The sequence below is a fragment of the Lactuca virosa genome, chromosome 9, assembly GCF_052849685.1.
Source record: "Lactuca virosa cultivar CGN04683 chromosome 9, Lactuca_virosa_CGN04683_v6, whole genome shotgun sequence".
NCBI classification, from domain to species: Eukaryota; Viridiplantae; Streptophyta; class Magnoliopsida; order Asterales; family Asteraceae; genus Lactuca; species Lactuca virosa.
The window spans coordinates 183825117-183841380 of record NC_136434.1 but is presented as its reverse complement, the minus strand read 5'-3'; the positions used below and the strand labels follow the sequence as shown (position 1 = coordinate 183841380).

Sequence of the window (16264 nt, the reverse complement as noted above, 5' to 3'; positions counted from 1 at the left end):
GCATATCAAAATTCAATAATCGATAAGTAATGTTGTAAAATAAACATAGTTCATTATTGTCGAAAATATGAGTGTTACAACTCTCACATATGATCTTCGTTTTCGACGATCTTTATATTTGCGGAATCGTGTTGACGAGGACTTTCGAATTATATAACACAAAATTTTGAGTGCCTAAATTCTTAGTTGTTAGACGTTTCAACTAATTTTCATTATATATATTAAAATGTATGAGATCGTATTTTCATTTAAAAATGATCAAACATTATACATTAGGTCATTACGTCGATATCCATCATGTTTGCGATTGACGATCGCTGACCAATTTTTGACCGTTGTCACAATGAAGCTGATGATGAGGTTATAGAAATACATAAATATGTTGATCATTTTTTTCCCACAAGAATCTTATTCCGCAAGGAGGGTGGATGATGAAGCTGGTGATAAGGATGTGCAACTTCCTATTCATGATCCCAATCAAAAACATGACACAATGGTACCTGTATTAGGTATGAGATTCACAAACCTATATAAAGTATAAATTGAAGGTCTTACTTGGATGGTATTTTTGTACAAACGTCTTACTTGGATGTTATTTTTGTATAGGCTAAACTTGGATGATATTTTTTGAATAATTTTGAATCATAGTTACCATCCTAAGTCATTTCCCTCCTTATTTGTCAATTAACTTTTCCTTTAACAAATATTGATAAAAGATTCAGTCCATAAGGTAACATTTCAAAAAAGTGCAGTTCGATGATACTTTTTATACAAAGGTCTTACATGGATTGTATTTTTTGTACAGACCAAACTTGGATTGTATTTTTTGAATAATTTGAAACATAGTAACCTTCCTAAGTCATTTTTCATATAAGGTTAATACTTTGTAAGGGTGATGTGTTTTTATGTATATATTTAGTGTATGTGATCTTATCATGTTCAAAAAAATTATGACTGGTATCGTAAGTTTAGCTTGTTTATTCGTATGAGTTGAACCTTCATTTATCTTTTGCAACCAACATGACTTTTCAATGAACTTGGCAGAAACAATTCAAATCAAGAACACAACCTGAAGTAAGATATGGGTTATTCATCGTTAAGAAACAACAAGAACAAACATTATGTTCAATTTCCTTATATTTTCTTGTGTTTTATTTTTGGATCTCTTTCTTGTAATCAGAGTACTAACCCGTAATGATCATCTTCTCGTTATAATGTGAATATATAGAAGATACATATAAGAAATATGGGTCGAATCCAATACATGGAGGACATGGTTTGAATTAAAAACACCAATAATACAATAGTAGTACACCAACAACCCCTCCCTTTGCTAGTAGTAATAAGAGGTAGATTGTAAATGTTTAAACTAGATCTAAATCAAGAAATATAAATGAATGGATTCATATGGTAAAGATATTTGCATATTAGGTTGAGGCGGGAACATGTGGTACTGTCACATCCTGTCCCGCGACGAAAGCGTCGAGGTTTTGACGACGAAGTTGGATCACAGTTAACAAACATAAAATGAGTAGTACAAAAACTTATATGATATTACATACTTTCAAATCTTTAATTACAAAGGTTTCATTAATTAAAATTCCGAAAACACAAGTTTACAAAACAAGTTCAGCAAAGCGTAATTTAACATAAACCAAAGGCCTGAATAGATTGGCCAACAACAAAAGACAAGGAAATATAGGTTATTACATAACTCACAAGGCTTGAAATCCAGCTTCTAGTTTCTTGAGAATACACGCGTTTAAAAATATGTCAACAAAAATTGTTGATGAGTGTTGTAGGTTTTGACTCTGTGTTTTGTTAAAATTGAAATTTTATATAAAAATGAATGACTATCGGATTATATAAAAAGCGTTACTTTTATAACTCAAAGTATGAATAACAATGAAGAGTGTCGTTATGACTTAAGTGTAATTGTACGTGTAATCTCATACAAGTATGGATGTTGATTCACTTATGAAATATAAGTTGAAATCAACATGATTTCATATTATATACTCTTAAGTTTTTATTTTGCTTAAATAAAGCACTGACACTTAACCATTGTCTAAGAGCATAACCTTATACTACATATTGTCATATTCTAACTTATATCAGTATTTTTGTAATGACTTTTGGGGCTATGTAGAGTTTATAACCGAACTATATGACTTGAATCCGTCTCTGTGAAGCACAATAAATAAGGTAATGTTGTAGTCCCATCAACATTTCATCGATGTCGAGAAAAAGAAATAAAATAAGAAGTTATTGTCTGTTTTGTCTCATCAGACGAAGGTTGTAGCTAACAATCACAGGCGGGGAGTCAACCTGTATATATCTATGCACAATGTTATTTGCTCTCTAAGATTAACGGTTATTCCAGAGGTCTTCACTAAGTTTGTGTTCTTAGTTTGATGAATTTGAAACTCACATAGAGATCCCGACTTTGTTTACAATTCTACGATTGTTTATGTTTGGAAAACTTTTAATTGTAAAGTTTAATAAACCTTAAGTGTAAAAGTATAAAAGTTTTCTATCGAAAATCGGGCAGCATAACGGTTGCGTTTTAACTAAAAATCAAATTTCAACTCAAGTGAAATCAACCAAAATCTAACAATCTAAACACATACAAACCTAGTAGCTCAAATGAGTGTGAGAAATAAGGTAAATATCATGACAAATAATTATAATATTTCTTTTTATTTTCTATTTACGAGTATAAGCATAAATGACAATATTGAAACATTTATAAACATATACTAACACCGTTTTGTGTTGTAACATATATATATATATATATATATATATATATATATATATATATATATATATATAAAGTTTGTCAAGACGTATATAGGATCGTTTTCGCTTTGCAAAATCGTGATCATAAGATTGAATCGGATCGCAAAATTCTACGTGTTTTGGTCAAAAATCGATCAAATAGATATCAACCAAATTACATGAAAGGCTGAGATAAACTTCGACAAGCCCAACACCATTCTTGTAGAGGGGCTGATTTGTCAAATAAAACACTTTAAACTAACTTGTGATTAACATTGGCTTGATAGTCATTTAACTTATATTTTTCTAGAAAATAGGTTTTTGGATAATAATAATAAAAATATAAACATAATCATTCAAATAAATAACTCATTAAACTATCTTTTTCTCTTAAATTAGCAAATATTTTATCATATTCCAATTACACATAATTTCATTTCAATTTACACTCTCAGATAAAAGGTTAAATCAAAATCACCTCATAAGCTCATATTTAGTGCTCCTCGATCCTAACCTAATGCATGAAGAAGTCAAGAAGCCCTTAGGTATCTTAGCGGTTTCCGTCGTCTTCCCTGACCCATCGATGTCCTGAACCATCTTCTCCAAAACCGACGGACTCAGTCGCTTTTCCGGTGGAGAGTCCCTAAGCAAGTCCAGCAGAGTCATCGCCTTCATCCGCCCTTCCTTGCTTCCATCGACGGTTAACCGTAACACTCCCGGCATCGCACCTTCATTCAGAATGAGTTGTCGGTATTTACTTCTCGAGCTCCGGCATAATCTAAGCAGAGCTCCAACTGCGTGTTCTTTGCTAATTACTGATCCATCTTCTATCGTCTCCACCAAAGTTAATATCCCGTCTTCGGAATTTGTGATCGCGAGTCGTCCTTCTGGAGATTCCGAGATAATTTCGATTAGGGCGGTGGTTTTATCGGCAAATTTGGAGTACTTTTTACATTCTTTAAGGAGGTTGATGAGCGGAGGGGCGGCGGTAGAGTCGAGAAGTATCGTTGGTTCTTGTTTGGAGGTCGAGAGGTTGTGGAGGGTGGTGACCGCGTCGACTCTTCCTTGAATGGTACCGGAGCTGAGAATTTGAACTAGAAGCGGGATCGCTCCGGAGGCGGCGATTGCCGGTTTGTTGGGTGGCGCCGATGATAATGTCAAAATTGCAGCTGTGGCTAATTCTCGAATGTTGCTCGTGTTTTGGAACGTGAGAAGGTTCACGAGAGGAGAAATGGCGCCACTCGTCACTATTTGTTCCTTGTTTCTGAAATACAATCATTCATATGATCTGAAGATTAAATTTCTGTAAAACCCTACCAAATGACAATTTCATCTTTGAATTTAAGAATCGATTACTAACCTTTCGTTTCTGGATGCGAGATTGAGGAGAGCAAGAAGGGAAGCTTCACGAGCATCATGATGCTGCGAGCAGAGCATAAGAACAAGGGGTTGAATAACACCGGCGCCGGCGAACTTGGCGCGAATCTTTCCGGGGGAATTACGATTACGGATCAAGCTACGGATTTCCATGGCGGCCTGAATCTTCGTCGGGAGTTCTCCATTGATCAATCTATCGGAAATTTCATCGATTAGTGTTTGTTTCTTCTGATTCCCTCCCTCATTTTCTTCTTTCATCTCCATCTACCTATCTTCTTTGTGATTTCTTGGAAGGATTCAACTTCGGTTTGCCATGGAATCGTGATTCTGTAGATTGAAAGGATTGATGCGCAGAGGCATGAATACAAACACTTAATGGTGAAAGATGATCCGTTTACAGTTCACAAGATTGCTGAATGCTGACCCAACATGTGTATTTGGTGGTATACGTTTGTTTTTTGGTCTAGAACTTTTCTTGAATAACATTTAAATGTTTTCATAGTGGAGATGAATAAAAGAATCGATTTTGAATAAGAATATAAGATACTCTATTGTCAACTGATTTGAGGGAATTGGTCTTATATTTCCACGTGTTTATTTTATTATTTCCACGTGTTAATTTATTATTTATCATTCCATTTAAAATAAAATTGCTTTACCTTTTTTGTCAAAATTTAAAACTTACAATATGAAGAGAATTTAAAGGATATTCCTTCCAAATGCTTGTTATACATCTCATATGAGAGTGTTTGAGTTTACTCTCATAATTGATAATTGAAGTGAGTGAAAGATTACATATGATAGCACCCAATTTAAATAGATTATATGTGCCGCTATTTAATAAGTCTAGATATACTCATCTTTTATTTTATTATTTTTACTTTATCATCTAAACATTACTTCTCTATATTTTTTATATTATTTTTAATAAATATAAAACAGTAATATATTATATTGTACAAGTCGCTAAAATATTAACCAAAAAAAGAGAGAGAGAGAATGCATGAATTTTTAATGCATGGTGACCCTTTGGCTCAAACATTTCACCGAGGGTGTTGTGTACTCGGTTGGGTATTTGGAATTGGGTATATACCGAGGTAGTTTTTTAAGAATCAAGCAAAAAATTCGTAATCAGTCAAACTCAATCAATCTAATTCAGTCTGCTTGGAAAAACTCAGTTAAATTGGTCAAACTCGGAACTTTTGACTTTTTTTAATAAAAAAAACCATAATTGTTATTAATAGTCACCTATTTTGCTATAAAATTTAATGGGCTTATGATATTTGTTACATGTATAATTTTTCTAAATTAGTTTGTATATAATTTACCTAATCCGAGTATTCCTTAAGTATTTTCCGTCTAAACCTTGTATTTGTTATTCACTAGTCAACCGACTTGAAAACACCTAGCATGAAACATATTATTATGATTTGAATATTTTTGTTATTATTATGAGTTGAATATTTTTGTTGAACATATGTATATGTATTAGTTTGAACAATTGGTATATAAATAACTCATTTTTTGGGTTAGCGATGGGATGAGATATACAATATGGTCAAACATATTAAATTTTGTTATATTTAATTGTGGGGTTGACCGTTGACGGATAAATAAAATAACACATTAAGATTTTAAATTCAAGTGATATATAAGAAAAAAAACATATGTCTAAATGAATTGATGGATGAGAGGCATTATTTAGCAGGGGTTGGATGATAAATAATGTAAGCGATAAATAATGGGTTGATGGGGTAAAGGACCCACATATAACTCATTAAACTCTCTTTATATGTTTGTAAGTTGTAAATAAAGGTAAAAATGTCAAAAACAATTTTTAAATTGAAGAATCAGATAGACAAGTGAAAATCGTTTTTATTTTGTAAGATTGTTTTCGAATTTGGGTTTGGTTACTTTTTATTATTATAATATATGAATTAAAAACATCACTTTATAGAAGAAAATATAATAATTAAAACTAAAACAATAATTTATTATTGTGTAAAATGACTAACATATTTTCAATTTAGAAAAATACAAGTAATATTTTTAACTAACAACTCCAACACAATATTTGTAAAGTATAAAATGGATTAAGCATTGATAAAATAAAACAATTGCTAAATGGGTATTTCTCTGTGTGAAAGTAACCACTTTGCATTGGGTCACTACAAAATGGGCCATTTTTCACCATGAGGCTGAGAAAGTGCGAAATCGCTGTGAAATGGGCCAATTTTTTAATATGTAAAAAGGTCATTTGAGAAATTGAAAATCCTTATATTTATAATACGAAATTCGAACTTAAATTAGGGTTGAAAGAGGTTTAATTTATAATATCGTTGAAAATAATAATAATAATAATAATAATAATAATAATAAATTGGCTTTTATAATGTTTCATTGGAAGGACATTTTGCATGGGCTTTGCGAAATGTGGAAACCCACAGTAAAAAAACTCTTATGCCGCTTCTTTGAAATTTGTGAGTGATCTAATGTCCTCTATTTAGGCTTCTTTGAAATTTGTGATTATTAAATATAAAATGTTTATTTTTGCTTATTTCTTAAAAAAAGGCTATTTTGAAAAAAAAAATCTTAAAAAAGGCATCATGTATAGTTTCAAGCAGGATTACTAACCCACAAAAGTGAAATATTACGTATCAAAACGCTCTAAAAGATTACTTATTTTAAAATAATGGTCAATCAATATTAATGCAAATAGCACGTAAAATGAATATATTTCGAATTTTCGGTCAACTTCTAATTTAGGAAATTATCTTGTCAAGGCTATCAAAAAAGACCGGTTACCAACAAGTCAAATTCAATTTTGATAGACAGAGATTCCTTATTTAATATATAGAATGTGTATTTTTTTTAAATGAATACATTAAAAAAAAAAAAAAAAAAAAAAAAAACAACATTGACCCATTTTTAATGCATGAATATTATTTCCGTTGACCCGCAATCATTCTAGACAACCTAACTTTACTCCTTATCCAATTGATGATGCAGCCGACAACACCTTTCAAAAAGATTTGATATTAACATTTTCACATATCTTATAAGCTAAAGAGATAATTAAATGTCTAGAAAATATTTTGTTACAAATAAAAATATGATTAATTACAGAAATTGTCCATATGGTTTGCTTAAATTCACAGTTTCAATGCAATTTTCAAAAAGTTGATACAATGGGTACGTAATGTATGCTATTATAAGTAATGATGAATTGTTGGTTTATTTAACTGCAGTAGTGAATTGACAATTTTTTTAATATGATATGGCAATCTATCTATCTCTTCTAATAAAAGGGGTATAAATTTTGTCATTTGTCATTTTTTTATAGTTTTTAATTTCTTTTCTCCTACTATCTAAAAATCACATATGACTTTTTCTATGATTTTATATTTAAATTTAACTTTCTTCTAAATCCTTAAAATTAGCATTATTAATAGAGATTTGAAGTTCAAAATGTTTGGTAATAAACTGCATGATCCGAAAGAAATAATAAGTTATAAATAATCTCTTATTCCATTCATTCAGTTCTTTTTTTTTAGATTTTTATAAATACCTTTTTATAAATTTGTTTAAATATGTTTGTTACAATTGTTATCTATTTTATTTTAATTTATCAACCGTGTATTATACAGTTTATAACCTAGTTATCAAATCTAAAATAAAAGTTGGTTTTATGTTTGTGTCAGATGATGAAAGATTGTTTCAAAATTGTTAATTTGGTCGTCAACTGAATTAACCAAAATTAGGTCATCACAATAACCAAAATAAGACATGAAATTTGGAAACAACAAACTCTAAAAGTGATCATTTCCAAATAAGACAACTATTACATTTAGTGTGGTAAGCAATAAGTTATAAAATGACCAAATTCAAACCATTTCATAACATAACAAAATACAATAACATAACAAAATACAATAACAAGACCCTTGTTTAAGCAAAAGACATAACCAAACACCATTACATAACCATTACCTAGGTAAGCAACTAAACCAACTTCCAACATAAGAAAGATAATAACTTACCCATAGTTTTAGAAAAATACCAAACAACCATCATATTAATAGATAATAACTTGTCCATAGTTTTTTCACCTATGACCTAGAGTGTGCTTGATGAGTCATCTCCATTCATATCTATTGCATCCAAGTGTTCTTTTACATATGCAATGTATTATGATGCTATGTTCATCTTATAAGCATCCTCTATGTTACCATGGTAAGTTACATGTTTTGCCCCACAATCAAAAAAATGGATCAAGGTAACATTTAACATGAAAGAAGTTTGTAAGATAACTTGTGAATGCACAAATATGAGTAGTAAAACAATTTTGAATGCTGCTTATACCAATTACAACATTTCAAATACATCATCATCATCCCCCCTTGCTATCAAAATTCACTTTACATGGAACACCAAACCAAACTACCTAAAACCCCAATCATCGAGTCCTATAAAACTTCAAATTTTTTTCAAATGAAAAAACAAAAAACAAGAATCAAGAATCAAGATAGTCAACTCTACCGGTCAACTCAAGCAACTAACTCAAAAAAATGATCAAATTATCAGTTACATGAGAGGACAACTTTCATCTTTTATATCTCCCCCTTCTATCAAATCAAAAAAGATACCGACTTTAGACGATTTACACTCAAATCCAATCCACCACTTTTGTAACACTTTATCATCATCAAGATTCAAGATTCAAGATTCAAGATTTAAGATTCAAGATTCAAGATTCAAGATTTGGGTATTTGTTTTTGTTGGTTTGTAAAAGGACTCGATGTTTGTTCAGTAGTTATTAGGCCAGTTGATTTGGGTAGGCTGAGGTGGAGGCTGTTGTTGCTGATACATGTTGGATGTGGGTCCCACCATATCAACACCTCCCGCCATTGTCTGAGGCTGGTGGAGGAGTGGGTGGAGGGATGTGGTGGTTACTGGTGGTGCAGGGTGGTGATAGATACTAGCAAATGTAGGTTGTGTTGGTGTATATGCAACTTGACCTCCTTGAGGAAGATTATAAAAAGAACCAGAAATGTCTCTTCCAGGAGCTGTAGCAATCCATACACCTTGATTTTCAGTCTACAAACAAAAAAATATAAAAACATGTCATTTCTCTTTTTAAAAAAAAAATTACAAATTTGGGTTTCACTTTTCACATTTAAAAGATCAAATAAAGTCCATAAAAAAAACTAACCTGTTGCCCTGTAACATAGACATTACTTTCCTTAAACTGGGGTCCACCAAGATCTTCATTAGAAGCCGAATTACCACCCTGGGTCGACCCATAAGGCCCATATCCTTGACCTGGATTTCCAGAATTACCCCTGGGCTTATATTGCTGACCTGGATATTTACCAGTTGCCACTGGTGGGCCTGGGTACATATTCCCACTTTGCCCTTGTTGTGGGAATCCACCATTACTCAAAAACTGATGAATAGCTGGAGGTGGAATGTAAAATGGTGAAAAATATGGGCCATATGGGATATAATTTGGAGGGTAATGTGGTAAATGTAACCCTGCTGGTTGTCTGAACACAGGCAGTGGTTGCTGAGTCACTGCTATTGAACTCTGCATAACTTGTGTGGCTGATGGTGTTGACATTAATGAGTTCCCAACCTACAAATTCACATTTATAGCAACATACTTTCATTTCTTTAGCGATTTTCATTTAAAATTAATATAAAACATAAAATATATATATATATATATATAAAGTATTTTATAATCTATAATGCAAACCTCTTGAGAAGATTGAGAAGATAAAATTGTAACATTTCCATTGTACTTAGGTGGGGCCCCTGGTGGATGAAAGGGTGACACGCGTCCATCATTATCAGGGGCAGAACGGTAAAAATGAGGGTAGTAGCTTGATGGATCAAACGGTTGTTGAACCTGTTTTTTATAAATAAAAAAAATATATAAAAATATAAACTTTGTATAAAGTTTTCAAGATTATTGTCATTTTGTTAAATACTTACAACAAAACTTGGGACACGAGAAGGTTGGGACTCGGTGTTTTCAAAAGGTGCAATGTGGGTCCCGATTATTGGAGGCATGAAGCCAAAAGTAGCCACTGGATATTGATGACCTGGCGGAGAAGGATCTTGTTTGGGCTCGTGGGCCACACTGGATGACATGTCACCTTCGGTTGATTGATTTTCAGATGGACGATCAGGATCATGATCATGATCATCTACATCATCAGCAGTTACAGCTACAGTTACAGTGGTATCTTGTTCATCTATATGTTCAGTGATTCCTTCAGAAGAGTTGGAAAGAGGACACTTGTCACTCACAGGATCATTCAAAGAGATTGAGTTGAAATCAAAGCTTCCAAAACGAAACCCTAGTTTTTCAGCTTCAGGAACATGAAGGTGATTTGGGATTATAACATGTTGAGTGTCCGGAATGTGTGATTCCGATTCCGATTCCGGTTCCGGTTCTGGTTCCTCTAGCTTGATCTCCTTTGGGTCCGGAATAGTGGATTCCGGTGTTAACAAAGAGACAGGTTTGACTGGAATAACGGGCACCGGAATGGAATCAGAGGTTTCAGGGTCTTGAACTTGAACTTGAACTTGAACAGGAATAGGATTTGGTGTTGTTGGTTTTGGTTTCCATTCCCGTTTGATTGTACCAACAGGAATCCGTGAATCCTGTGATGGCATAAGAATTGGATCTGAAGCAGATAAATGAGCATCAGGGACAGAACTAGTTTTCTCAGAAACTGGAATATCAGGGGCAATATTGGAAGAACTTGAAACCATTGATTTCTCTTTATTCTTCTTATCATGAGTTGCAGGTATGATTACACCATCATTTGCACCTTGAATGATTTCATTTTCCTTTCCAGAAACAGCATTCCTGTTGCTTCCTGCATCTAGATTTTTGAAAAAGAAAGGAAAATGGATTATTGTTTATCCATAAAAATGAATAAGAATACTTCAGTGTGTGAATTACCATGAGAATTATGGCGTGATGAGTAGGCCCCAGTCCCACGACCTCCTCTATTCCCCCTTCCCTGCATTCCAGGTTTCCATCTAGGCTCTGTAGATTCTTTGATGGGATTCTGTAAAACAGATTGTAGATTGAAAGTAAAAACACAAATCATAAAACAGTTGTTCACGAACACAAAAGCAAAGGATTTATAAGCTTATTCAGATACGGAAAAATGATCTTACCTCTTTCTTTCGGTCGCGTTTCCTCCTTACTTCATGAAATGGATCTGCGCAAAAATGAAGTAAAGTATAAACACATTAAACACCAATTCAGCTGTGGGGGGGAAATCAGAAAATCAAAGAGAACTTCAAAAACGACTCTAACCCTAACGAAAAGCATACCACCAATTACAGGATAAATAAAAACGAATTTTTCAGCACCAATCAGATAAAATACACAATCAATAGCACTTGGAAAATCAAATCAACGAAAACGACAAACATGTAAAAGTCACAAAACGAGGACAGCATCGTGGATCTCGTAGCGAAATCGAGAGAAGAAAGACTACCCTGCAAAAGGAGCTTCTGGGTGGTCTCGTTTGGATCCATGGAACACTCTTTAAGCATTGCATATATCTCATCTTCACTGTGATTACCCGTGATCTCCTTAATGTTCTGGATCGTCTTTCTTACGTTGTTTGGAATGGAAACCCTAACCCCACTATTCATCTTTCCTTATTTAACACGAACAGTAACAAAAAGCTCTTCAATTTGTGTACCGATATATCAATAACTTTACATATAGATATGGAAAGGAAACCACCGAATAGAATGCTTAGACAGGAATCAAAGAAATGGAGGAGGAAGAAGATGAAGAAGAAGAAGAAGGGGGAAAGATAGAGACTTTGGTTAAGGGTTTTTGAATTGATCTAATTTTGTGTTTAGAGAGAGAAAATAGAGAGAGGGCGAGAGAGAAAGAGGGGGGAGAAGAGAGCAAAAGGAAGTGTGTTCTGCAGTGTAGGGCTTTTCACTGTGATTTTTTTCCTTCTTTCTTTTTTAGAATTATTTACAGAAATGAATTTTCACAATTAATCATTTTTGGTCCTTGTGTCTTTAGTTGTTACATTAAAGTCCTTTGGATATAGTTTCGTAATTAAAGTATTAGATACTTGACACATTATCATATTATGTTTTCTATTAATAATTCATCTATATTTTACTTAATCGAATTATGTAAGTTTAGACTTTAGAGCGAGAAAACAACAAGAGGTATTTTCCACATAGGGACCAAAAAGTAACTATTTAAATGCTTAGGGTTATTTTTGAGTGTTCTATAATATAAAATACATTGTATTATTTGTTTCTGAATTTGGATTGGGATCTTTTGCCATATGTTTTCCACCATCCTTGACTTTGAGTTTTTTGAGTCAATTATATAAATAGCCCCTCATGTATCTCGATCATCAATTTTCGTCCATGACTTCTGATTTTGGGTTGTAATAAAGATCTTTAAATAGTTTTATGTCTTCGTACGTTACCTTTATACAAGTATAAAAGTCATGTCATATACGTGTTATTACATGTGTATCATAGTTGAGACTCTTAGGTGTATTTCATGCACCAATTATTCATAAATATCTCATCTTTTAGCATTGTATTTAGAAGCTACAATCATGTATTTTTACTTATTTTCGGTTATTTCTAGTCTATCAGAGGAAAGCTTTTATTTGCACACTTTATAATGTTTTTCAGATGAAGATGAGGATGTGCTATGAAGGTATCAAGGGAGCCCGAGACAAAATTTAGAAGCAAATAAAACCGAAACGAATAAGTAGAAAAATCAAGGCGAACCAAAACAGTGGCTTTCACACGGGACGTGTGAAAATAGGCATAAAAATTCACACGGGGCGTGTGGATTTGCATTGAATCCACACTAGGCGTGTGAAACCCAAAATCAACAAAATTCAGCATTCTACTTCTAAAGAATTTCGGATCATAGCAGCATACTTTCTTTCCACACTGGGTGTATGGAATTAGCCTAAATCCACACAAGGTGTGTGGATCCCAATAACTGTTTTTTTGGCAGTTTTTCCTAATGACTTATTAAGGGATTTTTAGGGTTTTTTGACATTATCTCTCATTTTGGACGACTTGTAGGCGACTCTACCAGAAGTTCTTGCTAGGTATCATTTGGATATCATTTGAAAATATTTTATTTCACCTTTGTAAGCAAGCTTAGTACTTTAAATTCATTTCTAGACTTGTTGTTTGTGTTATAGTCATCTGTGGCTAGAACCCTAGTTTCTTTAGCTTTATGTTTTGACTTCTTAGTTGTGATTTCAATCATATGGCTTGATGTTTGCTTTCAATTTCTATCTAGTGAATTTAATTTTGTTTTAATCGAATGTTTGATTCTAATTTTAGTTCTTATTGGTCATTTGAATTAGGGTTAGGTCACTCAAATTATCTAATTGCAAAATTTGTAATTGTTTTGTGAATTAGACTAGGTAACAAGCACTAAATTGATTTCCATTAAAGGAATTTAGCGCAAGTCTTATTCACACACTCTTACACTCCCGAGCTTACGAGTAGTATTGGGCGTTGTTGGGAACATTCACATCAAACTTATGTAACACCTGTTTTCCAGAATAGATCGGTTGAGGGTTTAGAAGGATTAAAGGTAAGGTTTTTAAGAAAAACCTTGTGTCACGACGTGATGAATAGAGCACCACGTCGTGATGTGCCAATTGGATGATCACGTTTTCGGGATGGCTGTCACGACGTGACGAAAGGTTTGTCACGATATGACAGCAGTTGCAGCCCAAGCCCATGATCTTTAGGGTTTCTTCCATATTTAAGCCCCTAAACTTAAGGTTTAGGTCATCCTCTTCAGCCTCCAACCGTTTTCAACGAAACCCTAGCCTCCACTGATGAGTTCTTGAGCTTTTGATGGTGTTTTGGTGTCTTGAAGGAGAAGGGATCATCCTTGGTTCATATATCCAGCTTGCAAGTCTCATCATTATCTTCTAACACTTAATATGGACCTTTGTGGGTATTAAAGCTTCAAGCATTATGATGTTATGTTGTTAGATCTAGACGTTTATGCATTATTATCCATATTTAGACTAGTCAGAGTGTTAGGATCCCATAAAATTGGCAACTTTATGAATCCTTAAAGTTCATTTATGGTTAGATATGCTAGATCTGAAGTTTAGTAGAGTTTTGAACTCATGCATGAGGTTTTGACATCTTTTTCATCATTTTGTGACCTGATTTGAGCTCAAAACTTGCATAGGGCATGCATGTCTCTAAAGCAACAATTTTTATGACTCGTTGGGGTGTAATGGGGTGTAAGTAGGCCTTATAGAAGAGATAAGTGTGTGGCTTAATGGATTAAGGGATTAATCCATTAAATTGTTCAAAACCAGTTCTCACGACGTGACGATATGCCTACTACGTCGTGACGTTTGAAGTCCTCGCGACTATTTTTTCCGGATGTTCCTACGACGTGACCAAGAGTCTCCCACGTCGTGATGAGGGTTGACCGTTGACTTTTTACCTGTTGACTTTGGGTCAAACTTGAAGGAATTGGGTTATTGATTAAGGTCCCACCTTGGTTTGGCGTTAGTCGTTTCGCGGGAGCGATCAGTACAGGGAGTGAGTGTGTTGATTTGTTTGAGTGGGTCTTCGATTCAGGTGAGTTTTCTCATTATATTACCTATTTCATAGTAGGGTGTATTCTAGACTAGTTGAGTCTTAGTATCTGATGGCTATTATGAGTATTTACCGAGTTGTTGATAACTCCAGGGCTGTTGATAGTCCCCATGGCTGCTGATAGCCCCAGAGTTATGGATAACCCATAGTTGTTTATATTGACATAAGGACAGTGGTACATTGGTTAGAGTACTAGGAGGTTAGTGATCGTCTAGTTGAATGTCATAGGGGTTGTATGCAGTCATGTAGGATAGCATGAGAACTTTTGATATAGGATTTCCCTGTATGTTCCTTGTTTGGTTGTGGCTCTAGAGTGGGATCACATGTTCGACTGTCTATCTCACCTTTGATTACATATGGTTATGCATTCAACAGTGGTCTGTAATTAGTGATGCAGAGTAAGGTGTGAGGCTCGGCATATGGTAGTGAACTATTAGTCCAGTAGACTAGTGTAGGTGTTGCATGTATTTTTGTTCTTATTTGTTGATTGTTGTTATGTGTTACTGAGCTGCTGATAGCTCTAGGGCATGGTGTTATCCCATTGGGAATGCTGATAGTCCCCAGGGTTGATGATAAACCACAGGGCATGTTATTAGCCCACTGGGATTGCTGATATAGTCCCCATGGTTGTTGATAACCTACAGGGCATGCTGTTAGCCCATTAGGACTGCTGATAGTCTCCAGGGTTGCTGATAACACACATAGCATGTTGTTAGTCCATAGGTCGTGTTGTTAGCCCATTGGGACTGTTGATAGTCCCCAGGGTTGCTGATAACACATAATTGTTTATTATGTTGTGATGTATGTTATATTTTAGGAGAACTCACTAAGCTTTGGCTTATAGTTGTGGATTAAATGTTTTTTAGTGTTAACGTATCCCTCAGGAAAAACGTTAAAGAAGAAAAAGTCAACCTAGCGTCAAGCTTGGCCTAGTTAGAGTCTGGTCATACCCAGTCTGAGGCCAAGGCCGGGCCTCCGCCTGCATGGACTAATTGGTATGGAAGTTAAGGGGCAGAACTGCGCCTTACCCTCTTCTCCCCGGGAGAAATACCCCGGCAAACGTGGAGCCAATCAGAGAGCTCCCCTTGCCTATCTGACGGCAGCCACGATCATCATTATATCGAAGATTCCCCTCTAGCCAATGGGGGAACGATATAGAAAGACGTGATGGAAGATCCTTCAATACGGATCTGCCACGTCTCGTCTCACGAGGAAAGGCTCAACATAATCAGTTAGGAGGCATGTGCCTCTCGATCAGGTATAAAAGAACCCTTCTTCCCCACGGATAAGGGGACAGGACTCTTTTTCTCTCAAACATTCTATATCTTCTCTCATAATCAATTTTAACTTGATCGTCGAAGCTTCGTCCTGGGAACCACTCCCGGACGTTGTCTAACGATCATCTCTCTTCTTTGTACTATGACAGGAGAAGGAACCA

At 34.3% G+C, this 16264-nt stretch overlaps 2 protein-coding genes across 2 annotated transcripts; both read right to left on the bottom strand.

Annotated features, from left to right (window-relative positions):
* Nucleotides 1-3163: 3163 nt before the first annotated feature.
* LOC145135812 (U-box domain-containing protein 17-like) lies at nucleotides 3164-4422 on the bottom strand. The gene is made up of 2 exons (XM_079070024.1): nucleotides 4142-4422; nucleotides 3164-4045 (listed from the first exon to the last, which is right to left on the bottom strand). Exons 1-2 carry the CDS (start codon nucleotides 4420-4422, stop codon nucleotides 3256-3258), a joined length of 1071 nt encoding a protein of 356 aa, XP_078926150.1. The 3' UTR covers nucleotides 3164-3255.
* A 4064-nt stretch (nucleotides 4423-8486) lies between these two features.
* Nucleotides 8487-12135, bottom strand: LOC145137237 (GBF-interacting protein 1-like). The gene is made up of 7 exons (XM_079071381.1): nucleotides 11682-12135; nucleotides 11356-11399; nucleotides 11135-11243; nucleotides 10156-11054; nucleotides 9917-10069; nucleotides 9371-9793; nucleotides 8487-9255 (listed from the first exon to the last, which is right to left on the bottom strand). Exons 1-7 carry the CDS (start codon nucleotides 11839-11841, stop codon nucleotides 8965-8967), a joined length of 2079 nt encoding a protein of 692 aa, XP_078927507.1. The 5' UTR covers nucleotides 11842-12135; the 3' UTR covers nucleotides 8487-8964.
* Between the last annotated feature and the right edge of the window lie 4129 nt (nucleotides 12136-16264).

Bases quoted from the DNA above. Each gene is read 5' to 3' on its own strand.
- LOC145135812 (XM_079070024.1), bottom strand. From the start codon at position 4,422: ATGGAGATGAAAGAAGAAAATGAGGGAGGGAATCAGAAGAAACAAACA. The intron at 4,046-4,141 runs GTTAGTAATCGA...ATTGTATTTCAG, and splicing joins CTCGCATCCAGAAACGAAAG to AAACAAGGAACAAATAGTGA.
- LOC145137237 (XM_079071381.1), bottom strand. From the start codon at position 11,841: ATGAATAGTGGGGTTAGGGTTTCCATTCCAAACAACGTAAGAAAGACG. The intron at 11,400-11,681 runs GTAGTCTTTCTT...ATTTTTGCGCAG, and splicing joins CCAGAAGCTCCTTTTGCAGG to ATCCATTTCATGAAGTAAGG. The intron at 10,070-10,155 runs GTAAGTATTTAA...TATAAAAAACAG, and splicing joins CTCGTGTCCCAAGTTTTGTT to GTTCAACAACCGTTTGATCC.